The sequence below is a fragment of the Urocitellus parryii genome, chromosome 2, assembly GCF_045843805.1.
Source record: "Urocitellus parryii isolate mUroPar1 chromosome 2, mUroPar1.hap1, whole genome shotgun sequence".
NCBI classification, from domain to species: Eukaryota; Metazoa; Chordata; class Mammalia; order Rodentia; family Sciuridae; genus Urocitellus; species Urocitellus parryii.
Window position 1 is genome coordinate 209,427,868 of NC_135532.1, and position 27,600 is coordinate 209,455,467.

Genomic DNA, 27,600 nt, shown 5'->3' on the forward strand with positions numbered 1-27,600 from the left:
TAGGCAAGTTCAAAGTCACATGTTCCCAGAATTCAGCATCATAGATTACAAAGATGAATACTGAGCTCAGGAGTCTCTCTTTGCTCTGACTACTGGAATCTAGCAGAGAGCAAGCATGCTTTGCTCCAGGATAACATCTGACGAGTTAGTTACTTCAGCTGGACTGAGTGATTAAAAATCAAGAAAATCTACAAAAAATTATATGAACTAAGCAGATATACTAAAATAAAGTTCCTATTCCAGCAGAGACCAATCGTAATTGAAACTAATCAGTTTTCTTAATGTTACCCAAATGATCTGGATACACTGAATAAAACAATCCAGGGGTAAATACTAGGTGAATCTAAGAATGAAATGCAAGGTTAGGAAGGCTTATGTGGACTTACAGGGACCGGAAGGAATTTACAACCAGCTGGAGAGATAAGACACATGGATCAAAACATCATTAAGAAAAACGGGGAGCAGATATTTACAATTAAATGAAAGGTAAGAGCAATGACTGCTTCTCCCATTCTGAGAATTATGTGGGGTATCTGTGGATGTGAAGAGCGGAGTGGCCTAATCAGAGCAGCAGCTTAACGATGCAGTAAGTCGGGGTGGCAGTAGGAAGCCTGGGCTCAGGGAGCAGGACAGACACTGGAGAGAATTTGAGCGTTCAGTGCTTATTTCTTTTATTGTTCTTTTAGACGTCATGCATCACTGCATGAATTTTTTAGGGCAGTGTGAGGCCTCCAAAAGCATCAGAAACAAAAAGATAGGCACAATTTAAATTTAAAGGAGGACATTTCAGCGGCAGTAAGTTCCACTCATAGTATTCCCATTTGGTTTCCCCTTTTGTGGTACTGGGTGCTCTACCACTGAGCTACATCCTCAGCCCATGTTTTATTTTGAAACAGGGTCTCAAGTTGCCCAGGCTGGCTTCAAACTTGTGATCCTCCTGCCTCTGCCTCTTGAGTAGCTGGGATTACAGACAGGCTCCACCACACCTGGCCTCCCACAACAATGACTATATACCCATTTGCGACTTTCCAAATAAAAGATCCTATTTTTCAAGGCAATTTGTACTGTTCCACTCTAGCCAGTTTTCTAGCTCAACTCACTTTTAGATCTCCATCATGGGCAAGATTAGAACTGTGCTTCATATTTCAGAAACAAAGAGTGTTATTACTATCAGGTTTTTTTTTGTCTTTATGTTACTACCATACTAAAGTAGATTCAAGCACTGTGATTAGTCATCTTTTTTAAAAAAAAAAAAAGTTAGCCTTTATAGATACATTGTTAGCTCTGTTTTAAAAATATGGCTTTTATTATAATTCAGATATGGTGAGGCCAAGAGATCAGGAGATGATTGTTTCTGAGGAGCCAGTCATTTCCCCAGTTTTAACGGCGGGGTTGGGAGGTTGGGGGGGAGGGTTGCACATCAGGACACACAGCCTCACACAAGGAAGCACCAGATCCATGGGAGGCAGAGGGAGGCTTTGTTGGTATTTCATGGGAAGGAACAGGCAAGGCAGTATAAGCAGGCTTAGGACTAATTCGAATAAATCTGGCAATTCTGGGGAATGGGGGCTGTCCCTGACAATCTATTACAGGGAGATCAGAGCAGAAGACTAACTCAAGCATAAAGCCAATAAAGACCAGAGTTGCAGTCATAGGCTTTGGACCAGTTGGCGTGCCTATGAAAGATAAGCTTTATGGGGCATTTGTCTGCTATCTCTAGAGATTGGCTGGTCCCGGATGGGGTTTCCTAGAGTCAATAAGGCCCCAGATCAGAAAATGTAGAAAATGAACAGGCATGATAAATCATATACCAGAGACTTAATAAAGCATTGAAGCCCTGGGTCGAGGCAGAGGCAAGCCCAGATTTTCAAGTACTGTAGGGCAGAAAAGATTAAGAATTGGATTTACCTGGGACATCCTCTCCCGGTGCTTGGCCTCCAGCCTCTCCTTGGCTTTCTGGAAGTGGGCATGCTCATTTTCGTCACCAGGCGTCTCAAGATACTTGTCAACGGCGTCAGGGGTGCTGGCTGCTGTTGTAGGAACTATATAAGGTAGAAGGGAAGAAGGTTTGAGAAGTCAAACACAATGTCCAGTCCTTCATATGAAAGCCAAACTTTCAGTTATTTGCCAGGACAAAGAATTTAGTAAAGAAGCGCAAATGAGATGTTAATGCTGTTTGAGAGAACGACGTGGGACATTTCACAGCAAAGGTGGGGATGTGTTTTGCCTCCTCCAAGTATGGGCTAAAGAAAAATCTAAAACAACCCATTTTGCAAATTAGAGCATTAAGAAATTCTTTGCAAAACACGCATCCAGAGAGAAGCTGGTGCTTAATATGAATATGTTTTGCTAAATTAATTTTTTCTTTGCTAGATTTTTTGTAATTTTGAAATGTTGATTATTTACTTTTTAAACAGCCCATTTTGTATCAATATTACATATTAAGATTCCTGCAGAAAACAAAGAAAACTGAAAATAGACTACTGCAAAATAACAATATCTCACTGCAAAATAACAATAGCTCTGAGAAAAGGTAAATTCTACACAACGTATTTTAGATAGTTTAATTACAAAGTCATCCTTTATGAGATGGTATTTGAAACCCTATAAAGGGAAATAATAATAAGTTCATCTTTGAAATCATAAAAGGACCTTATACTTTCACAAATTTGTAAGTTAACAATTCATTAAACTACTTGGCAAAAAGAAAGAGGTTTAGGCTTTGTATTCAACTACTAACTGCTAAGCCATATTTGAATTGCGACATACGCTGCTATATTACAGACACATACCCATAAAACTAGAGTAGACTATAAAATAGAAATGTTCTAACGCATGAGCCAGTAAAGTATAACACCTATACAAGGGGTCTTCCAAAAGATAAGTACTGCCTAGTGACAATTCAGGGTATTTAGGAGCTTAAAAGAAAATAAAAAGAGATTTTGCCATTAGAACAACTTTAACCTAAAAATGAAAAGAGAGGCTTTCACTGTCTTCTCAGGTCACATCAATTTCAAAGGATTATTCTAATATCACTAATGTTCATTCTTTTTACCTAATTACTTGAGTACTATACTTGGGATATAAAATCCCAAGGAGGACTTTAAATGAGAAGAATTTATGGCTAAGTCATTTTGAAACTAAAGTCTAAGTTATGTCTTTTACGTAAGCTTAAGAAAATGCCTGGAATCTTAATCCGAAGTCTTTGAGTTCTTAACAGAAACCAGGAAATATATTAAATAATATATTTAATTTTAAAGAGAAACAGTCATTCTGATTTCTTCCTCTCTACTTCAATCACCAATTAATCATTATTTGTTTAAAAAAAAAACCAGAAGCATGTAATAAAGGAGGGAATTATATTCCATCTTATGCTGACAGAAAAGGCGGGAAGGATGGGGCGAGCAGACTGGGCTTTGAAAATAATCGCAGCTGCATTTGAATTTCAGTTCTTTTCCTACACTAGCTGGGGTCCTGGGCAAGTGACTTGGTCCTCTACAGTCTAGTTTCTTTATCAAGGGGAGACAACATGTCCAAGGACATACTAGGAGAGTTGGGAAAATGAGAACCACCCTATGCCAGTTAAGCAGTCACTTAAAGGGTATCACTCAGGATACCTGGTATTGTTAGCACCTTCCCTCCTCCTCTGCTTATTCCATCTTATTTAAATCTCGTTGTTTGTGCTATCATGGGAAAAATCAGCTACTTTCATTTCAAACCCACTGAAAATGAACGATATGCAGGACCATGAAGTATCCTCTTACAAGGAAAGTCACATGTTTTTTTTTCTAAAATAATCTTAATTTGTAAGAATTTAATTAATTTGTAATTGAAATAATTTTCAAATTTTAAAACTTTCTGTAAAATATTTTAAAGAAGGTATTTTTTTCCTGCGTAATCTTCAACAAATCAGTATGCAAGTATTTTTTACTTAAACGATTTCCAAACATGACACAGAGGTGGTATTTATCATTTTAAATGGGTTTCCCTCGGTTTTAATCATTTTCTCATCTTCATATAGTAGACACAAATGAGAACAAGTTAAAGATAAAACCAGAAAATAAAACAACATTCTTTTGGCAAAGTACAATCTAGCAGAATGACATGATTAAGCAAACCATGTTTTACATTTTAAACAAACGAAAATGTATAAACGTTTGGGTGCATATGCACTGATCAAAATAGCCATCTGGCTCTAAGACATAACCACACCATAGCACCCGCTGCAGAAAAAATTTACACTCCATAAGTACAAAGTTTTCCAGCTCTTGGGACTGGCAAATTTTATGATTTTTCTCTAGTTCTTACAGATTACAAATATTGTTTACTCTACAATGGAGAGGTGATAATACACTACAATCTAAGTCACTAAGATCTCATTGGCCTAAGTTGAAATATAGCTTTGTAATACTAAGAATAAAAGAATAATCAAGAAATAAGCATGAAGTATGTTTAACAGTATTAAGATGATTTCAAATGTCAAACATTTTTTAAGGCACATGAAAATAAATACAATACTGTATTACCAATTTATTCTAGTCAAGAAATATTTCCATGATACTTAATTTTATGTGCCAACTTTTTTCCTGAGGGTGTCCAGATAAAACATTCTCTTTCACACGTTCTGTTTCTGGGGGGAGATCAGCACTTGGATCTCCAGATTCTAGAAAGTAGTTGTCCTCCCCCTATGGATGGATCCAAGTGCTGATCTCACCCAGGCCACTTGACTTGAGATTTTGAATAGAATAAAAAGGCTCAGAAGAAAGAAATTTGTCATTTTTGCTTCCTTTCTGCCTGTGTGATTGAGCAGGGACCTTGACCTTCTTCTGCCCTTGGACAGGGATCCCCTGGTTCTCAAGCCTTTGAATTCAGACTGAATTATACCACAGGCTTTCCTGGGTCTCCTCCTAGCAGATGATAGAACATGGGACTTACCAACCTCCACAATTGCCATCTGAGACAATTCCTTACAACACTTATCTTCATATATATGCACACATGTTGATGAACACACACACACACACACACACACACACACACACAAGTCCTGTTTCCATGGAAAACTTGAAGAATTTCTCTTCAAGTTAATCTTTGTTAGGGGTCCCAGTTGCAACTTTAGTTGAGACATTTAAGAGAAGTTGTTTCTTTTTAAATATTTAATTCAAGCTTTGAAGCCATTTATACTAACTCTCCATCTCAATGAATAAGAATGAGTGAGATTATCCTATGTACACACTAACTGGGAAACCAGATCACAGTCTAGTTATGGAAAGAAGAATGATAATATGTTAATATTTTTTAAAAAAATTCAGTATTTTATTACTATTGCCCTGTAGCTGGTGAGGAGGAAGGGAAGAACATTTTTCTAAATATATATATTTTTAGATGTTGATGAACCTTTATTTTATTCATTTATTTATATGTAGTGTTGAGAATCAAACCCAGTGCCTCACACATGCTAGGCATGCACTCTACCACTGAGCCACAACCCCAGCGCAGGGAAGAGCATTTTTAAGGACTATGTCTAGAGGGCTCAGCTTCTTTTCCTCTCTATGTCTACACCCTAAAGGCACTGTGTTTTCAGGACCTGTTCCATGTTGTGACAAGGCCCATGGCAGGCCAGAGACTTGGTAACACAGGCAGCAGGCAGTAGGAGAAAACCTATTTCTAAAAGGTGTTTCCCTCTGGGAAGGGAGTAAGTGGCTCAAGGAATGTTAGGGCATGTCCCAGGGCAAGAAGGGAACAGGAAGGTGCATATTACAGGTTACTCAAAGCAGGCCACTATACCCACTTCAAAAGTAGAAACAAACTGGCTTGGAAAGTTTTTTGTTTTTTTTTTCAAACCACCACAATGCACTTTAGCCTTCAGAAAACTCTGAGGTTCTTCAGAAACTGTCATATGGGATCCTTTTTGCAAGCTGGCCAAATAATAACAGCCTCTGTTTATTAGCATCTACTGTGCTAGGTTGGTTACATGGTTCTTATTTAGTATGAAGACAGTAAAAGAAATTTGCCCAATTTTATTGCATAGAGGGGAACACTATCATTTAACATGCTCACAACTCCAAACATAAAATCTGAGTTTAGAATTAGGTAAATCATAAAAATGTTACAAATTCAATTTTTTAGAGCAGTAGAGCTCATTCATTCACATATCCAGGGTATTCAAAAAGGTTTTGTTTTTGTTGTTGCTGTTTTATTTTGTTAAGGAGCAACTTGGTAAAAACTATGGTTGGTTATGATATCTGTACGTCTGTTTCCTATCAAAACTGTTCTGCCCTGAATGCCATATGGCAGATTAGTGACTTCTAATAATGGTAAGATTATAAAATGAGGTCAAGCAAAAGACCCTACAGAGCTGGAATACAGATGACTTCTTAGCCTGGGGCCCCTACTCAAAACATGCTCATTCATGCTTTCTGCAAGCAAGCTGGTGGGGTGTGCTCACCTTCCTACAGAAAACGAGACTTAAACTCAGAGTTAAAACATCTTTAGCTCCAGATTCTGACCTATAGGAGCCTAATCATTAGCAGTACCATCAACATCCTATGCACATGCTTTCACTTTTTAAATGGCCTTCCTATTTAAAAAGGACAACAGAAGCACTTCCAATTAATAGCACATTACTGCCTCCAGGGGCATATTCTACTTCCAAATCCTCAGCGGCATCCTGGATGACCTATGCCTTCTACAGAAGCTGCCTGCCTGTCCTTCATACCCTGGGAAGACAGAGGTATCCGAGAGGCTGAGATGGCAGGTCTGCTGCAGACAGACTATGCTGTCTTGAGAGTGTTTGTTCATTCCTTTATTCCTCCATCCTACCAATATGACAGCTCCTACTATGCGCAAGGCACATGGAGACACCAATGAGCAAAACACACACCCTTACCTGTGGCCTAATATCCTAAAGCAATCACCAAACACATGCACGTGCATGCACACGCGCGCGCGCGCACACATACACACACACACACACACACTCACAAGACAAACAAGAAATGATAATGGTTATGATTATAGTTTCATTATGAAGTATGGTTTGTGTTATAGAGGAAAACAGCAGGTTTGCGTCATGGAGGAAAACAGGGCTAAGGAGGTTGAGGGGGCCAGTGAGGAGAGGGAGGCTGCAGCAGGACGTAGTGCAGGAGCTGTCTTACTTATGAAGGTGACATCTGGGCACTTCCCAGCTAGCTGCCTGAAGAACATGGCAGGCAGATGCAGAAACTGACACAAAGGCTCTAAGACAGGAGAATGTCTGGCAAATTCCAGGAGCAGGGAAGGAGGCCTATGTGGCCAGAGCTAAGGGAGCCAGGCAGAAGAGGTGGAAGAGGGAGACAGGGGATGGGACAGATCACAGAAGGTTGTGGAGCCAGCAAGGCTGCTGGGAGTCAGTGTGGGTGTCTAAGGGGGGGAATATGTGATGTGCTGTGAGGCCTACTAGAAGGATGGCTATGGCTCTGTAGAGAAAAAGATAAGGATGGCTTGGGCCAGGGTGGTTCTCACAGAAGGTTCCCCACAGCACCCCACACCTGAGAGGGATCACAGATTTGCTTCCTCCTTACAACAAGATGCTGTTACCTGAACCCTGGGTAGCTGAATCCCTGGGGGTGGGGGGGGGACTTCTTTCATGTGTATAAGAGGGCTCATTTCAGTTTTAGTTAACAATATACCAGTGCCTATTGCGACTCTTCCACTGCACCATGTAATCTCCCCTCAATACCTGCCAGACATCTGTTTTCTTGGTGGCAGTGGGAGCAGATTTGCTCTCAGTCCACAAATGAGCTCTGGTGCTATGCTCAATGTTCCTGTCACAAAATGCACCGCCCATCATCGAGGGCACGATGCTGATGAAACATTTCCAATGGCATTTCCCTTGAGAACACCATCATTTGACGGGAGTGTGCTTCAAAGCAAGGTGAAACCTGCTAACGTTTTCTGGATGCGGCTGACATCACTCTGCTCTCTCTGACCATCTGGAGGACTCCATATGAGACAAACCACCAAATTTAACTGCTCAAGCACCAATTTCCCTCATTTTAGTCCTGATTTGGTGATCGCTCCATAGGACAGTTGTCCCTTGGTATGCTCAGGGAATTGGTTCCAGGATCTCCCTGCAGGTCCCCAAATTCTCATATAAGGAGGTCCAATCTCCTATATAAAATGTCATAGTATAGCAGGCACATCTTAGCATATATTTTATTATTTTCTGATTTTTTATGATACCTAATACAAAGTAAATGCTTTGTAAATATTGTTTAGCGAATGACAAGGAAGCCTGTACACATTAAGTACAGATGCAGTTTTTTAAAGATTTTTGATGAGCAGTTGGCTCAATCTGTGGATGTGGAAAAATGAGTACCAAGGGCCAACTGTCCTCAATTTCATATTCATAGCAAAGATGGCACGAATGTGAGGTCAAAATTAAAGACACCAGAAAGTTGTTCCTATAATTTTGTATTCGTTTGTTTTGTCAATTATGATGGACTCGGGGTGCTAAAGAAGAAATAATCCTACTTTCAAACAGTGATGAGCAGGATCACCTAGAACAGGATACAAGCAAGGCAGATGTAAACAGAGCCCCACAAATGACATCGAGTTGATATTCTAATATTAGGTTATAAGAAGAAATTTGGTCCATCTCGTTTTGTCAGCAGATGGTCACTTATCTCTATGCCACTGGCAGCTAGAGATGAAAGTAAATTAAATCCTACATAAGTCATTGCCTTATCATTGAAAACGCTATTTGATACGGAATGAGCAGTGCTGTCACTTGAAAGGGCTATAATTTATGAGAAGAGGCAATGTGGATAATTTATATGTGGGTAAAATATAAACCTATAAGACAGACTTCAGGTGAAAATTTCATCTCAATCTGGCAGGACTTTTGGACTGCTACCCCACTTAAATGGAGGAAAATTGTAAAGTTTTTTCATTTCTCTAATTTCAAGATAGCTAAAACTCCCAATGCATTCTAAACTCAAGCATCTATTATCCCTACCAAATCTGAGAGAGGAGCCATTTATAATGTGAAGACAAAGTTTGTTATCCTTTAGTATGACACCAGATTTTCTAATAAATAAATAAATAAATAAATAAATAAATAAATAAATAAATAAAAAGGACAAAGACATTCTTCTGATAAGTCCTGGTATCACATTTTCTTTATAGCCAGTGCAGTCAGAGTTGGCAGGGAACACTATCAATACATCGTGTGGACATAAGGTCATAAAAATGCAATCTCTGCTGTGTTTACTCTCTTCTAGTTAAGCTACATTTCTTTCTTTTTTTTTTTAATGTCTGTGGACACGTCCTGAGGTGGGAATTTTGTCAAATATGTGAAAAGAATGTGGCTTTATTATTATCTACATTCTTTATTTAGTACAAGCCAACAACATTTAAAAGTCATCTCAAGTCTGACTCTAAAAAACATGTGTGAAGTAACAGCAATGACAAATGGCTTCTAGAGTGTCTTAACCATAAGTTATTGTTTCTTGTCAGTGTGTTGGAAGCTTTAGTGATCCTCATAAAGAAACGACTGTCATATCTGTTCAACACTCAATGGATGAGTTCACAAAGTCCAAATCTTCCATATCATCCACTTTCACAGAAACTGTAGCAGTCAAACCAGAAGGAAATTTCACCTCTACAGCAGTCTTAAGGATAAAAATAATTTCATTTTATTCCAGCCTCTATAACCATCTGTCCCTACAGGTATATATTTTGCTTTGCATTGTTATTTAGTAGCATTGCATACCGGAGTCTCATCTCAGCAATAAAACTATCAAGTTGTAGAGAGCAGAATGTTTGGATTACTTTGCTGGTCTCTCTCAAAATGCCTGGCTTAGCACTGGCACATCCTGAGTTCAAAAGCAACCGCTGTATTAAATGGGGGGTTGGCCTGCTGGCTGCTGTTTCAAAAATTATGCTTTATGGGAACAACCCAGCCACGTCGGTTCACTTATTTATTCTCTGTGGCTGTTTTCATGCTGCAACTACAGAGTCAAGTAACTGCAGCAGAGACTGCCTGACCTGCAAAGTTTAAAATATTTACTAGCAGGCCTTTTAATAGCAAAGGTTTGCCAATCTCTCTAATGAAAACTATCCACTCACCTTTAGTGAGTGAATGAAGGGAAAGCACATATATAATGAGTTTCCTTATTTCCTTTTACTATTCAAAGTAAAGTGTTCTTAAAAAAAACAAAACAGCTGGTTTGGTAAGCAATTCAATCCTCTTCCATCTTGGAGTTGCTTACTATTATAGCCTTGAAGGAAGCTTTTTATTTTTTAATCTAAGCACTTCTGGATATCAAAGATTTGGCTTTCCATACTGCTCAATCTGGTAGATTTCATTGGCACTCATGTGGCATGTAATTTAATATGTTACCTAACATCTTTTAGTAATTGTTTTTAATAATGTTTGGTGGTTTAAAAAAAAAAACCTCACAGTTCCATTAGTATTACAGAATGGGCTATTTCACAATTCAAAGGAAAAGGATCATGATTAAGAACAAGAGTTCAATTCTGGCCAAAGACCACATGGCCAAGGCATTAAAGTAGGACACAGTTAAGACAGGCTGCAGTGACTGGTAACGCTGGGGTTAAAGCTGTCCTTTCCTTGCAAAGGCTACACAGGGAGTGACCTACAGTTTACAGATCCTGGGATTCTGCAGCAACAGGCTAAGAACCTAGGGGTGGGAGTTTGGCCTGATCTGATAGACTCCAATTCTTTTCATATCCTCTGGAAATGCACTAGACTATTCTACGGTATCTGGATTGCTTTGAGGCGATGACAAATTCACCTTTCCCCTTCCTCAATCCTGTATGGGGAAAGAAGTCCACCTCTGCCATAAACAGGAGCCTAAGGTCATAAACATGATCCCAAGGCACAAGTAAGCAGTGCAGCAAGCATACAGGGCATCTCCACAGATGCATGTTTTCTAGCATAGGCTTAGAGAGAAAATGGTGAATAGTGTACTTCTAGCCTAGGGGTTTTCTGTTCATGCTCTGCTCACATTAAGATAGAAAAACAATGAGACCTCACATCTTAGTCAGAATAGCAATAGCCATACCTCCCTTTTCTCACCAGTATCGAGAGCGAGGATAATGGCCTAACAAATTTAATTTCATAGATATCTGTGGAGAATTGGAGGCCACTGACATCTTTACAATCCAACAGCCTCCCTTTGGTAGTACACATACCTGTTTATAGCCTACTTATATTTCTGGGTCAGAGATGGAAAAAAATAATAGTCTAGAACAGTAGTTCTCCACCAAGGGAGATTTTGTCACCTACCTACCTCAGGCACATTTAGCAATGTCTGGAGACATTTTTAGTTATTGCAGCTTGATAATGGCATATGGGGACTGGGACCAGGGGTGCTGTTAAATATCCTACATGCAGAGGACACTCACAGCAATGAATTATCCAGACCAAAGTGTCAATCATGCTGAGGCTTGGAAATTCCAGTCTGGATATTATCTGCATCACATGTCAGCAAAAATGAAGGAGCCAGAGATAGATCACCCTTTGGCCAGATCCCTACAGGGCAATCAGTTGACTAAAAAATGACACAATGATCTTTGTGAGATTCAATGCTATTAAGGATTGATCTGTTTGCCTTTTGAGAAGCAATCTGAAGGGGCCAATACTAGAAGAGATGATCATAACTCAAAATTTAAACATAGTAAAAAATACATAATAATTCTCTTTACAAACTTCATCATACAGACTGAATACAGAACTTTTCCACTGTCCTCCACTCAAAGAGGCAGATATCAAATTAATATTGGAAAACTAAATCTCACAAGATTGGGCTGGGGATGTGGCTCAAGTAGTAGCACACTTGCCTGGCATGCGTTCGGCCTGGGTATGATCCTCAGCACCACATACAAACAAAGATGTTGTGTCCGCCAAAAACTGAAAAATAAACATTAAAAAATTCTCTCTCTCTCTCTCTCTCTCTCTCTCTCTCTCTCTCTCTCTCTCTCTCTCTCTCTTCTCACTCTTTTTTAAAAAAAATCTCACAAGATTCTTTATCCCAAAAGGACAGGGTTTCTTTAAAGGATTTAAGTCCGTATGTTTATAAGTAACATAATAGCTCTCAGTCTCATGTCTCTATCTCTTTTATATTTGTGATTTCAACACTTACTTATGAGAACAACAAAAAACCCAAAGCAAATCTGTGTTCCTAAAATTGCAATACTTCTCAAAATCGTTTTTTTCTGACAAAAAAATTAAAATCTACAAATGCCCGATTACAGTAATAAGAAGTCTTGACAGGAAAATTATCACATTTATAATGTAAACCCATCATACACTTTTTCCATTAAGTATAATCTCGGTTCAACTGAAGAGCTTTTCCTGCCTCATTTTCACATTTAGTTTTTGACTAGAAGCAGCTCAAGAATGAGCAACCTGTAAAACCAATCACCTCTTGCAGAGATGTCGTCCAATTAGCCCACGCTGGTGAAGGGGCAAAGTCTAAGCCTAAGTTGCCCAACAGAACCAGCGTGGTCACCGTCCAGTTCACTTTCTCTGAATCAAGTCTGCTATCTACATTTGACCTCTACATGACCGTGGTTTTTTTCAATTCAAATGTGCAGCTTTGCTATAAATAAGATTGCCTAGCTACACAGCCTATAAATAACTATAAATTATATGGTTTTCTCCTGTCTGTTTGCACTAGCCCTGCAGAACCCTTCACCTGCTGTGATTGAAGAGGCTCCATAGGTAGTCATGAAAATATAACCGACAAAAATCACTTCATCCTCCTAGAACGGAAGGTGTCAGAATCCTACAGACAGTGCAATCAGATGGAGAAAATAACTGGGGAAGAGAAAACTACAAAAGAGACTTTCAAGATCTGGAAGAGTGGATGAAAATGGAGTCATTACGTATACTTCATGAAAATAAATGAATCAAATGATGATGTTCATTTCTATCAGTTCATTAAGATACAAAATACCATTCTTTTATATGCTAAAATGATATAAAATGAAACTTAAGGGTAAAATCACCTTTATTTTTAAAAAGAGTGGGAAATGCTTGTAATTTACCGGTGCATGCTATCTATAATCATGGCATTTAGGATAAAATGTTAATATTCTTCATCTTCTTTTTGTTATTTTCTGCATTCTTAAAATGTCCTTTCTGAACCTCAGATGTAATTGTCTAACCTAGAAAATAATGTCAGAACCAAATGCTTAGCCATTTGGTATGGAGCACAGCCAAAACGTTGTTTTGGTTTTAAACCTTGTCCTCCCATGTTTGATGGCTCTACATAAGTAACTAAGCTCTTTAAGTCTTATTTTCTCATATGTACAAGGGAAATGAAGAAAATGTCCATGAAGTGGCCCAGAGAAACACAAATAATCTGTGAAAAAACTTGGCACACTGCAACATGTCATGCAAATCAGTATATTATCAATAATACAGTGTAATATTGGGAGATTTCTTTCTAGTTCTTCTATGTCTACCTACTTGCCAGATTTTTAGTGTTCTTACAGAAAAAAATGTTTTTATTTCCACAACAGTATAGAAATAGGTTTACCATGTAGGAAAAACTATATCCTTCAAAAGTTATATACTATTTGAGCCAATATGAATACCTTATGGAAGCCACTAGAAACCCTTATAGTTTAGGATAAAATCTTTTTCAAAGTATATAATTCTCCATCTATAATTTCTCTTTTTAAAGAAATAATTGGTTCCATCAGTTTTGAGGCTAGGATTTTGTTTTTTCCAGGATAATGTTAATAAAGATAATTTTAATTAAAAAATATCTAAGTCACAACTGAAATCATGTCTCATGGCAAATCAAAAGACCTTGAGCTGGCTAAATCTATTGCTGGATATAATCCAAATTTGAAAATAAGTACTGGTGTATTTGTCATATTTTTAAACCAAGTTAGACTGACATGACAACTAAAATAATCAGAAAACACAAGACACTGTAAGACGCTCAGTGGTTGGCTGATACAACATTCCTTTATAGGAAACTCTTTTTCTACTTCTTAAAATCATAAGTGAAGCACCTCTGACTCACCACTGTGCATTCTGGAACAAGAGGAAGAAATGGTCCTGAAATCTGTGTGACCTTTCACCTCCTAGGTTGTCTTATCACATATATCATTGGAATGTAGGTGCACAAATTATAGTCTGTGTGTTATGATTAATAAATATTAGACATTTTTTGGGAAAACAAGTTATTAATGGATGTGAACTCTTATTAAGTCACAACATCATAGCAGCTTTTAGGAAATAAAAGTGATGCCAAGTTGAACAAGATAATAATGTTGCATATATGATATTTAACTGAACAGCACTAAATAGAAAGGAAATTGATCAAAGAGAATTAGCTTTGGTCCAGGCTCTCAGCCTGATATCTGAAGTTGTCTGCCAAAACAAGTGGTTTTGAAATCACAAGCAAGGCAATGGGACCACACACTTTATTAAAAGACAGTGTTCAAGAAACACAAACCCATGCAAAGAAGGTGGTGGTGCTGCAGCTATGATCCAGCCATGCAATGCTCTCCTCCCTCGCCCCTCCCCACAAGTGAACAACAACATACTTTTAACAGGATCTTGGGGGAGAGGTTCCCGAGTAGTCTTGAATAAACTTTGGGACACTATGGAAAAAAGAGAACATAACTAAAAACAAAAACAGAAACATGGGAAGGATGGCTAAAACTCACTCACACGATTCCACTGGCCCAAAGCAAAACAAACAAACAAAAATAACATTAAATTAAAAGCAAAAAACTAAACAAGGAAACTAAGTAAACATATAAATAAATGTATGATTTATTTTCACCAGAGATGAACATCTGAGGATGCTGGACATTTGGTCTCTGATAGGGCATCCCAAGTATCTATGAGTGGACTTCTGGACATCCAAGTATCTATGAGAGGACTTCTTGCTTCTATTCTACTTTCCTTAGTGCCAAGTATCACTAATTCCCTTCTATTTGTTTCTCATAGCATCTCCATTCATTGGGCAGCTTTTGATAAGGCCTATTCTCCCTCTGTACCTGTCTGTCCATCTAACTGACTTTTAGCCCCTTGCTTTTTTTTTTTTTTTTTTTTTCAGGGATAGAGATAGAACCCAGAGCGTGGTGCATTCTAGGTAAGTGCTGCGGTATTGAGCTCCATCCCCAGTTCTGCCATTTCTTTCTTGATCCTTTTTCTGTAGCCCACTCCCTTTAAGTTACTGTTTGCCTTGCTCAATATATCACCTTTGGGAAAGTCTACACTTTGTAAATCTCTCAAGAAAGTGTGTGCTTTCCAGGGCATCTCCCACCAACTTGTGGTGTCAACCGCCTCCATTCCAGCCTACAGTGAAAGGGAGGGCCAACGGGGAAGGTTAATTCAAATTCTTAATGCAAATTCATCACTGCTAATAACTGAAACAAACTTCTTCATTCACATGCATACATTTTATATTTATATATTTTGATTTATTTTCCGGACTGGTTAATATAGGAGTCCAGAAAATAAATTTCCTTAGGGAAAGGAAGAAAAAAGTGGGGAAACTTGCCAGGAAATCTCACCCAGCAGCTAAAGCATAAGAATCACTGTAACAAAAGCCCTTTGTTTCAAAGGCTCCAGGCAACAGAATCCCCCATTGTGCTCCAAATTACCTGACCTAATTAACTCCTTTGTTTGAAACTGGAGAAGAGAGTCTTTTGAGTCAGAAGCTGCAATCATCCAATCAGAGAGGAGAAAAGGGGGTTTGGGTTACTAGTTCCTCCACCTGTTCTTACAAAGGGTTGAAGAAGAACCACATCACAGGCCAGAAGATCAACAGGAACTTTCCCGAAGATCTCAGGTAAAATATTGGGCTTCTTCACAAGGGAAGGTCTTCATGGTGCATGCCCTTTTGTTGTTTTGCTTAATCCTATGATCTGGCTGGAAAATAATTTCTATAATCCCCAGGAATTCCAGGCAGGAAATGGTGGTTGCCACCCTTACAAAACAGGGGAATAAATGCAGGAGTCTCCCCTAAAACAAACACAATTATTGAATTTCAACATGATTTTTAACTTCTTCCTGTCAATGAACAAAAATAACCCCTCCCTCCGTGTTGGGGAGTCCACCTTGCACTTAAGTCATCATGATCTCCCCATATATTTATTCCCCAGAGTTTTTGGAAATTATATTCCGAGCTTTATGTCTTTGAAAGTTTCTAATGTTAAGAGTTTTCTTCTGTTTCCAAGAAAAGGAATGAAAACTGGACACTGCAAATGCCTGCGTGCTGAGCCCAGGTTACCAGGGCCACTTCTGCCCTTGGTCATCTGAAGTGCACAAGCTCCACTCCATCACACTCCCTGGCCACCCCACCAGGCAAACATGCTGTGAAACAATTCAAAGGCGGTCATCACATCAGTACACCTTGTCGAGGCAACTGAAGCTTTCGCCAGCCACTCCCAGGGGCAGACTGTCTTTGCACACGCAGTGCACATGCATACACACGGACACACGGACAGAGACGTACAGGTAAGTATGCATTTGCAGAGAAGGCCACTCCAGCTCCGTTTTAAAGAGAAGCACTTGAAAATCCCTCCAGATTGCAAGACGAATCTACTACAGATAGAACCAGAACACACCCAAGGCCATGCTTAATAATTATTAGAGACAGACAAGAGATGTGCTCATGATTGAACATACTGCAGAGACTGGGGCAATTAGAGATCTGACAGAAACGTGTTAGTGGTAGCAACAGGCCCCTTCCCAAAGAACCAAGAAAATCCATCTGTTACAAAGAGCAGAGTCAGTGGCCAGAAAGGCGAAAGGTGGCCGGGCTGGAGGAGGGGTCCACTTACTGACGCTGCCACACACGGCCAGGCAGTACTCTTCAGAGTCAAAGTTGTTCCTGTTGCCGCCACATCCGCCATAAAAGAAGGGGGCGCACTTCCCTTCAGTAACATCAAAGTACCAGCGGGAGATCATTGCTCGGCAGGGCCCGGTCTCGGCTTGTTCAGAGCACACCTCTAATCAGAGGAGATGTGGAACCACATTTAGCATGAAAAGGCATGTCGCTGTCCCCCTACACAAGCTTCCTCATGCATTCATCCTCCCTGTGGGACCTGGACCAGGTGTCCTTAGTTACCCAACAGTAACTGGGGGGTATTTGAAGTGGCAGGGAGCTCTCATCTGGGTTGTTGTCTAGGGCTCAGTAGTAACAGAAAGATTTGGGTCAGAAGTGAAAAGATCTTGGAGTTGCTTTTAGGTGTCTATTAAATTCTCCATTAAAAAAAAAAAATAAACTTCTGGGGCTGGGGTTGTGGCTCAGCGGTAAAGCGCTTGCCTAGCATATGTGAGGCACTGGGTTCGATCCTCAGCACCACATAAAAATAAAATAAAGGTTATTGTGTCCACCAACAACTGAAACAAATATTTAAAAAATAAAAATTAAAAAATTAAAAAAAAATAAATTTCTCTTTTAAAACGACTTCAAGTTCAATTTTGATGTTTTGAACAGGATGCAAAAGTTTAAGCTCTCACAAACAATCTGACTCCGTTTCCTCAATAAATGACTAACTTCCATTGGGTATAAATTTAAATACACATATTTTGGAATATTTTCCAGCCTGATCACCGATCATACCTGAAAACATCTGTGATATCTGTAAATGTGACTTACAGTCAATTACATCAACTCTAAGACAATTTTTATGTGTGCATTCATCTTGACTAATGTTCCAAACCATAGAATACAGTCCACTAGCGCTAAGTTGTTAATACATACCATGCATTGTTTTACATTAAAATACATCTTACCTGTCCACTTGCCTTGCCACCCTCCCCGACATTGATTTCATAATCCCTGATTGACTCCAAGTGTAGAAATCCATTCAATTCATTTATAAGTTAATCATGATCAGAAGTAGAACTCTACATCTCCTATGGATCCCAGTTTTGCTGGAGATAAAACAAGAGTCCTACATTTCTCTCTGAGTTTGCTTCCTGCCATGCTGGCTGATACCTAAGCACACACACATATCTTGTTTATTCTTGGTTTTACTAACATATCAGGGAAAAAATACCCTTCTGAAAGGTAAAGCTGTGCATAACCCAGAGCTTCCAATTTAGGAATACTCCACACACAGAGACAAAGACCCACAACATCCATGAGAAGGCAACTTCAACTTCTACTTCACTTCCCTGTACATGCTGCTCTTTCAGCACATGCAATGACATGGTGGCAAAAGCTGAAGCTGCTAGCATCATGATGATGTCAACAGAAGGGAGAGTCAGCCTGAGCACAGAAGGTGAGCTCCAAACAACATAGGGGTCCCATGTAACATATAACAGGCATCTAGGATGATTCTGGCTCTCTCAGATGGAAATATCTGACTCCAGGAGCATGGAGCTCAATGTCTGGCACCAAGGTCATCTATTCAGTGTTGCTCCTCTGAAAACCCATGGCCCCCAGGCTAGTCTTTAATTGGCTTTCTGTACCGAATTCTCCTGTAGGATAAAAATTGACTGACTGATTGATTCAAGGATTCCATTCACTTGACAATTTTATTTATCCCCCCAAGTCAAGGGACTACCATTCTAATTTCTAAAGGGTAAATTAGTTTGGGGGGAGGGCTTTTTAGCTCTGAGTTACTGACAGCAGCTTCAGGGCTGCAGAGCTGAAAGTCACACCCACACGTGGGCTTGCCAACCATAGCCACCAGTGGTCTCTGCCTCTGGGCCTGACCTTCCCTTCATCTAACAGACACCTTCGGGATGGCCTGGTCTCTGTTGCTGGATCTCTCTGGCTGTTCTGAACATATTCGTGTCACGTTGCTTTTTCATGTTTCTGAGATGCAATGGGACTCATCATTAATCTCAGGCTGTGCTAATGCCAAGAGACAATGGTGCCTCTTCAGCCTGCCTTGGGTTGAAGTGGCACAGGAGTTGCAAGCAGTGTGCAGCCACTGACACCAACGGAAGCACAGAATGGTCCTAAGACAGGAGCGCTGGCAGCAGAGTTCACCGTGCTTGAACCACTCGGGCCTGTTTTCACATTGTATACCTCTTAGAGCACCAAAATGCCTATTTTCTAGTACTTGTCTCTCAAGGGCCCCACAGTGTACATCCCAGCCCTGCAGGTGCAGGAAACTTGTCTTCATGAGTTCTCTCATGTACTAAATAGAACTTTGGTGGGTGCACCTTAAGCATGAGATAAAAGAATGATGAAAAGAGAAGACAGTCTATGATGGATATTTGCCCTTGTGTGCGGCCCAGTAATAGCTCCATACTTCTGATAAAAGGAAAATCTCCCAGCCTAGCGTTCAAATGACATTACAATAGAATATAATTTCCTGTGTCACCATTGAAACATAATGATACACTCATTTTTATTTTTTCTTCTGCCTCATTCTAAAATACCTATGAAGCCCTTTGTTATAGCTAATTTGAAGAAATCAGGCCAAATGAGCCCCAAAAGGCAAGAAAAACCATTATTCAGAACTCAAAATCCATTTATTATGTTAAGTTAGTAAATAACTACATGATAAACCCACAACTCTTGCTGAAGCCTAACAAATGACTCTCATTCTAAAATTGCCCAGATTTTGGACTGACTCTCCTGATCTTGTTAGGACTGTTAGCACATCTGTCTTTCAAAGGTCCCAAAGAGTTTCACGACCTTGATGAAGTCCTTGTGAGCTGCCTGGAGATTGGCAACAATTCCATAAGTACTTATATACACATTGTATTTGTGGTAATGTGGTGAGGAATGGGCAGAACAGCACAAGATGATCTCATGTCAAATACACAGGTATGGAGGAGCAGATGGGTGTGGGGCTGGAAGCCAGGGGCTAAATGTTCCTGTGTCCCTTCCCAATCTCTAAAGTTCAACTGCTTCTGATCAAACCAGGGAGTTTTATGGACAGAACTAAGAACTGTAGATTCTAAGGTTATTAAAAAAAATAATGAAGCATAATTTTCTCCATATTCTGTAAGAATATGTATTTAATTAAATGTCATACACAGTAAAATATATATCTCATTTCCTCTAGTTAAAATTTCCTTATCTTGGGTTTTTCTCCAAATATTAAGTCAAATAAGGACAGAAAAACTAAGACAAATACAGTTTGCCTTTGTAGTAAATCACTTCCTTTCATCTAAGAGTAAAATAAAAATAAAGAACATAAGTATTGAAATCCTCTACATACACTTATTTTGGATATTTCAAAAGTATGCGTTCATTATCTAATCATTCAGTCCATCAATAATGAAAAGAGCTGACCTCAACATAGTTTAAAACAACTTTACTTTAAAAAAAAGAAAACTTTTAGTTGTACATGGACATAATACCTTTATTTTATTTATTTATTTTTATGTGGTGCTGGAGATTGAACCCAGTGCCTCACACTAGGCAAGAGCTCTACCACTGAGCCACAACCCCCGCACCCAACTTTACTTTTTTAAGCTTGATTTTAGTCATTGCTACAACTCTAAACACTACTATATTCTGTGCCTAAATTATTAGACTCAAACGTGTATTCTGTTGATGCTTAAGTAGATAAGTGTTTGATTTCTATAGATGAAAAAATTTAAAAGTCAATGTACTTTTTTTGGGGGGTGTGATGTGTTTGTCTCAATGCTAGAACTTTTAATAGAAAAGAGCACTTATCATGAGCTTGTGCATATTAGCAGGTAGTCATCAAAAAACATGACTAGAAAATTATCAGAGCAACAAATGATCAAGTATTTATTATCTAGGAATCACATTTTACTAAATAGAATCATATAAAATTAGGCAAGTAAGCATGAACTGAAGTCTCATGATAAATCTTACTCAAGCTCCAAATATGGGTTGAAATACCAACAAATGATAATAACAGCTGTGCATGGCAACTGACTCAGTACAAGATGATGGGTGCTTATGTGTCATGGAAGTCTCTAGAAGGTATCGTTAGTTGGCCAGCCTTTTTACTGAAATGTGTTAATTCTCTAAGGCCACCCAATACATCTGCCATTCTAATTATACCTGACCCAGTTCTCACGTCTCTCCAGGATGAAAGGTTATTTATAAAACGCCACCTGAAGGAGATTTACTTGTGAAGTCTTAGACTAATCAGAACTCCTGTGTTGTGATATTAACAGCCAGTGAAGGGTTCCACTGTAATTTTCCTTCAACTTTGGTTCCCTGTTTGATGTAAGCATACACTTATTCTTTATTCATCTGCACAGCTAGTCTGAAATACAACACAGTATTAGTAAGTTTCAAACCAGGCAAAAGGTAGCATGTTCACTGTCAGAAAGTCAAAGGGAGGGCTTTTCCCATTCAATGAGAGGTAGAGTATGCTGGGAAATTGGCTTTCTCCATCAAAATGAAAGATAAAACACTTGAGTCAAAGCGTTTGCTGATTTCCATGGTATTTCAAGCTACCAATGGTTGTGGCTCATGAAGTGAAAGAAGTTCATGAATAATTAATTTTCACAGGCTAGCATACCAATGAGGGCACAAATGCTACCAGGAGCAGTACTATATGTAGAAGAGCCTAGAAGAGTCTTACATTTTTCTTGTTCTAGGGTTTAAATTTAAAGCAAAAACAAACAAAAAACTCCACTGGGTAGATACCTCAGGGTTCTCTCACTCTGCTTGACATTACTAATGCCTTAAGAACAATACCACCATGGTAAAGGAAGTTTCCATTTCAGAGTCTTATTCCCTGTCTCAGTGCCTCAAATCTGCAGAATATAAAGGGCAGAAGATGCTGCTAGAGGCTCCTCCTCCAAGTACTGCCCAGGACCAGCACTGCCTGGACTCCCCTCCAACCCCATGAACTTAGAATTTGTGGTTTGCAAGAGCCTTTGGGTGACCTGAATGGATAAAAATTTAAGAGAATGATAGTAGTCCACCCTGTCTTTTAAATGCAGTCGAAATGTCAAAATTAGAGAGACAAGATTCAATCACATTCCAAAAAGACAAGAAGGGGAAGAATTAGTAAATGTTGTACAGGTTTTGGCTATCAAGTCCACATTTTTGTGGGAAACCAGAGATGTGACAAAAAGTTAGTAGAGTCTTAAGATTCAAATATGTACCTCAAAAACTTGATTTTAACCAGTTATCTAGAAATATTTATTTATTTTTTTTACTCTCAAGTTCTGTGTCTGAAGCAACATAAAAATAGCTTCAATAGTTTTGCCTCAGATCCCATACCAGGATATAATTCTCTTCCTCATATTTAAGTCTATGAAAACACCAGCTTCCTCAGAAATCTGAATTCCAGTGATATCATTCCCATAGCATGCCAGAACATTAGAAATATCAAAGCTTTTATTTTATTTGGACACAAGAATGAAAAAAAAAAAAAAAAACAACAACTGGGATTAAAATCAAGGGAAGACCACTGAACTTAGACTTCCTTATACTGTTTCTTTGAAAAGAAAGGAGACTAATACAACCAGAGACTAATACAACTAGATGTGTAATATGAATTATAATGCATTCCGCTGTCATTTATTAAGAAAATGAATTTTAATAAAAAGAAGAAAGGAGACTGGACACATCCACCTGACCATTCTCACTGGCCTCTGGTCATAGTCTCCAGTAGAAAAGCAGCAGCAGCTTGGCTGAGAACAACCATGTGCCCGTTACAACGTGGATGCTACCACCATTTGCTCTTTTATAACACTGTGCCAGGGGAGAAAGAATTTCTTTGGAAAGAATAAAAACCCAAACTGGGAAGAATAGCTTCCTCTTATTTCACTGCCTATATGGTGAAGAAGCATGTGTCATATTTTAAGTCAACATTTTAGGCAGCTTTAATTGGACTGCATTATACATCTTATCTATCTTGTTTTCACCTAAGTATGTGTTTATCATATTTACTTTGGTGTACTTTTGTTTATTTGACTTATTCTTGTGAGATAGAATCTTTGGCTACATACCACGTGCTAAGCCCTGAGTCAGGAAGTACGGCTGACATTAAGATGAGACACACAGAACAGTATAGTGGAGCAGTACAGCATAGTGTAGCGGGGCATTTTTCTGTTCTCATACTCAAAACTGGATATCATGCAGATCTTGACACCAGGGGATTGCAATTGAAAAGGCTTTACTCTATCCCTTCCCCTGGGACATTTTTGGTTGTCACAATTGGGGGGCATACTACTGGCCTCTAGTGGGTATAGGCCAGGGATGCTGCTAAACATCTTACAATGCAAGAATCCCATTAGTGAATTATAGGTACCTGAATCAAGTCCATTGCAAATACATAACAATGGAGACAGGAGGATTATGCCACACTTTGTTTTATGTCTCAGATCAATGCAAGCGGCCCTGATAGATTTATAATGCTTGTGGGATTCTTTCTATTTGATGCTCCATCAACTGGTAAATTCTTTTCTTCCTTCACAATCACTCAAATGCCAATATTTCCACGGTGCCTTAAGCAAAAACTTCTTTTCCTAGGCTAAGTACTTTCCTTACTCCATCCATGCTGCAAAACTTCCTTCCCATCCAGGTTGAACAGATGCATTCTTTTCAAGGAGTGGTGCTGAAGCAAACTGAGCTGGCCACCTCATTCACGTCCTGCTGTCTGCAGCAACAAGTGTGATGCCTGTACCTAGAAGCACCCCATCAATGTTGGCAGGATGTACGGCAATAAGGCATGGTGCTTCTCCCAGATTAACAGTCAGCAGAAGGAGAACAACAATAATTTCATTTTGCCAAGATCATTCCCTAACCCAAGGGAAGCAACATCTGTACCAAATGTTTTGGCTTCACCATCAGAGGAGACAGTCACCTATGTCAGCGTCTCCATCTGTCCATTTAATAGAAACATTTCCACAAGGTTTAAAAGACCTGCAAGGAATAAAAGTCTACCTGGAAATGTGGTAGCACTTAATACTACCTTGTTCAATACCAGCTGGACATAAAATTTAACTACAGATACTTTAATATGTGACATGTATTCACAAAAAATGTTTTAAGCCAGAAACCAAGTGTAAGTTGCTTTTTAACTGTGATAATGTTGTCCAAAAAAATCAGTTCTGTTATATCAATAGATAACAGTCATATTACATTTATTCTTTTTATAATTAAAAAAAGTCAGTTTGATGGCTTCCCTTTACCATTCTTAATTTGCAGGAAACATTAGTTCTCTAATGTTCAGAACACATTAGAGGATTTGAATGATGATTACAACCACAACAATCCCAACAGCTGGGGTTAACTGAGCTCTGTCTATCAGGACCTGTGCTATGTGTTTACCATGTATCACTTCATTTAATTCTCAAAAAGTAGCTAAATTATCAGATAGGTATTACTAATTCCCATTTTACAGAGAGAAGCCATGGGGATTAAAGCTTATTTGATGTATACAAATTTACATTTAGTAGCTATAGATGTGATTTGTATCTTGGCAGCCTTTGCTCATGAAAGAAACTTAACAGTTACTAGAAATTTCTCCTTACAGTTACTAGTCATTACTGAATGTACTGGGCATTATGGTCAATACTTCACATAGATTATCTAGTTGTTCTCACAAGGCACACATAAAGTAACATGAGCACCCATACTCTATCTGTGAAAAACAAATTATTTAATTGGGCCAACGTCATAAATTATTAAAAATTCTCTTTAAACATTACACTTGTCTGCCCCTGACCACAAAACAAAACAACTTCCTGAAGGAAACTAACTTGATATGGTAGTATCTTCTTAGGGATAATATCAGGGGTTAGCAAACATTTTCTGAAAAGGCATGTTTGGAGTTTTACAGGGTCTGTGATATCTCTTTACAACTGCAATTCTGCTTTTATAGCATGAACAAGCCATAGGCAATATGCAAATAAATGGGACTGGATGATTATTTATATACAATTTTCTAAATTTCTAGACATGCTCAGTGTGGAAAAGATAATAAGATAAATGCATGCCTGTAGCAAAGCAATAAGCACTTACAAAGGAACACAGGTTAAACCGACTGGGGTGTATTTATAAAGAAAAATGAAGTCAAAGCATAATTTGGGAATTAGTGCAGCAGAAATGCCCTGGAGCACCGGGCCCAAATCCTGCCTTCACCACTTACTGGTCAGATAACTGTGCGATTTAAAAAAAAAAAAAAATTAAGGCCTTATGTGGGGTGTAAAATTTCGATCACACAGAAAAGTAAAATTGTTAAAGATGGAACTGCTACCTTAAAGGGCAAGGAGAGGGCGATCCTGAAATTTTCTATCTACAATAAAGGATTTCAACTTGGGCCCACCACAATTGCTCTGCTGTTCCCCCATCATACCTTCTACCTAAGGAAGCTCCCAGCTGAGAGGAAGGGCACAAAGAATGCTTGCTGAAGAAATCAACATAGGGTAAAAAGCAGAGTTGCCCTGGATGGACAAAACTGACTAGATTAAATCAAAGATTATATCACTTATTACAATTCTAACACCTAATCAGAAATTCACAGCTCAATCAGAAACTACCCCTACATCTCTTCTCCGAACACAGAAAAATAAGGAGCAAGTGTCTATCTGTGTTATGGCTTTACTTAACTTGGAAATGGCTATTCTACTAGATCAATATTACACTTTTTCTTAATTAACAAAGACAACAAGAAACCTGAAAGTCAAATGGGTTTTGCAATAATGTGCTTACTTTCAATGCATTTTTCCTCTGAAATCAGAAACACAGAATAGACCTCTCACACTTTGGTATCACTGATGCTCACACAGCATGGCTGAAAATTTTATGACCAGGCTGAAATGTCTTCTATTTTTATTTCCTCTGTTTCTTCCAAATGTTACTGGGTCACAAAAGTGCTGAGTTTTTTTTTTTTTTTTTTTTTATGAAGCAGTTAAGGACTGGTGTTACTAGCAATAGGTTGGTGATGATGAAACAATTTTCTTTGGGTTGTAAATCACAGTTTCCATCAGGGGCTGAAGCATTAACATTGAAAATGAGATTGCATGCCTCTTTCACTGTCTCTTCTTTGCAAGTCATTGTCAATGTTTGTTTTCAGCCTGCAGAAGCAGGCTACTTAGAGTTTTACATAGTGAGCAATCACCTATGGCTTGACCATTGCTCTTGATTGGGGCAATTTTTACCTTCTGCTAACAATTTAATGCTACCATCTAAAACATTTATGTCTTCATTGGAATTAGCTGGGACTACAAAAAAATTCTCTGACGTGGATACAACATACCATAACATTAGGCCCTCTTTTCCAGAAAGATTTGCCTCTATTATATCTTTTGTCCACTTCAGGAGACTTTGAATGGGTGGATTCCTATTAAAAGTTTCTTTAATTTCTGGCATTAAGTGCCTTTAAAAGACACTAGCTTTCAGAAGGTTGCTTTTATGGCTCTTCTTGCAATCAATATTATTGACTAGTTATATTTTAAAGTAGTTATTTTGGTTTCTTTTTTGTTTCTCTTACATTAAACCTTAAATCTAAAGATTTTTTTAAAAAAATTCTTTTAACTGCCTTTGTCTTTCTGTAGAAAATACTAGGACATGTGTGTTCTTCTATGTCCTGCTTTAATACCTAATAATTCTACACATAAAACTGAAAAGCAAATGACTAGACTAATTGAGAAGGTAACAAGACCACATGATCTCAAGAGAACTCTGCCTTCATGTGCAATATGAGCCCACATTTATCTGGTAACCTCTCCCCTATTGCATAAATTAGGTCATTCCTTATCACCTGACACCTCAACAGCAGTTACATCAAATTCAAATCTCTCCATTGCCTACTTGAAAAATCCGCAGCACATGTAGATCCTGAGTTAGTCCTTGGAAAATTAATCATCCCAGTTAATTCCTGTATTTGCCAGCCTGGCACTAAAGGCCTCCACATAACCTTATTTCCTCAAACTCTATTATGTAGGACATCTGCTCTAACTCAAACTATACCAACCCGGTCTCCCAATCATGCCACATACCATCCCACAGCACCATATTAATTTGCTACTTCCTATTGATGCTAATGTGCTGAACAACAAAATCTACCAGCAGCCTGTGCTTCCAGTCCTAGTTCCAATGCCATCTTTTCCCTGGAACCTTCTTTGATCAATTTGTAGTTCTCTCTTGTCTTTGAAGGAGGCTCCATGTTCATATTTTTTATAAAACAGATTGAGTTTGTATTTCTTTGGCTTTGATTTCCTACTAGATTTTAGCACCCATGAAGGTCAGCCTGCCTGGGGGTGCTCATCATATGTTCCACGTGGCCTAGCAAAATGGCTTATATCATACAGGTGCTCATACGCTGAGGTTGAGTAAACAGACTTTAATTATTACATAAACAACTACCTTGATGGACATCAAAAGAACTTCATCCCCACTGTCAGATACTACCTACTATAATTTGTGATTATATATTGTTTAGGTTTGAAGAAGAGAAGTCCTGGAAAATCAGACTTCTCAGATGAAGAAATCAGAGCTAACAAGTTCATGTGATCAGATCTGGCACTGTTGGCCCTAGGAAGCATTTGAAAAATACTCAGGAAAAGAATGCCCAGGGAATTTCAAAAAAAGCATAGTTCAAATGAAATGTGCATTTATCTGCACATGCATTTATGTGCTAAAATGAATAAGAAACTCATTAAGTAGGGACTAATAACATGAATCAATCCATCTAGAACTATATGTTCTT

At 38.7% G+C, this 27,600-nt stretch overlaps 1 protein-coding gene across 6 annotated transcripts in view; it reads right to left on the reverse strand.

Moving 5' to 3' along the window:
* Window positions 1-27,600, reverse strand: part of App (amyloid beta precursor protein) — a 240,611-nt gene that overhangs the window by 79,342 nt on the left and 133,669 nt on the right. For 2 of the 6 annotated variants that reach the window (XM_026396146.2, XM_026396147.2), the window contains exons 7-9: window positions 16,822-16,989; window positions 14,572-14,628; window positions 1,909-2,042 (exon numbers count right to left, since the gene is read on the reverse strand). In XM_026396146.2, the coding sequence (XP_026251931.1) occupies window positions 1,909-2,042; window positions 14,572-14,628; window positions 16,822-16,989 (359 nt within the window). The remainder of the gene's footprint in view (window positions 1-1,908; window positions 2,043-14,571; window positions 14,629-16,821; window positions 16,990-27,600) is intronic. The other 4 variants (XM_026396149.2, XM_026396148.2, XM_026396151.2 and 1 more) reach the window with 2 other exon arrangements.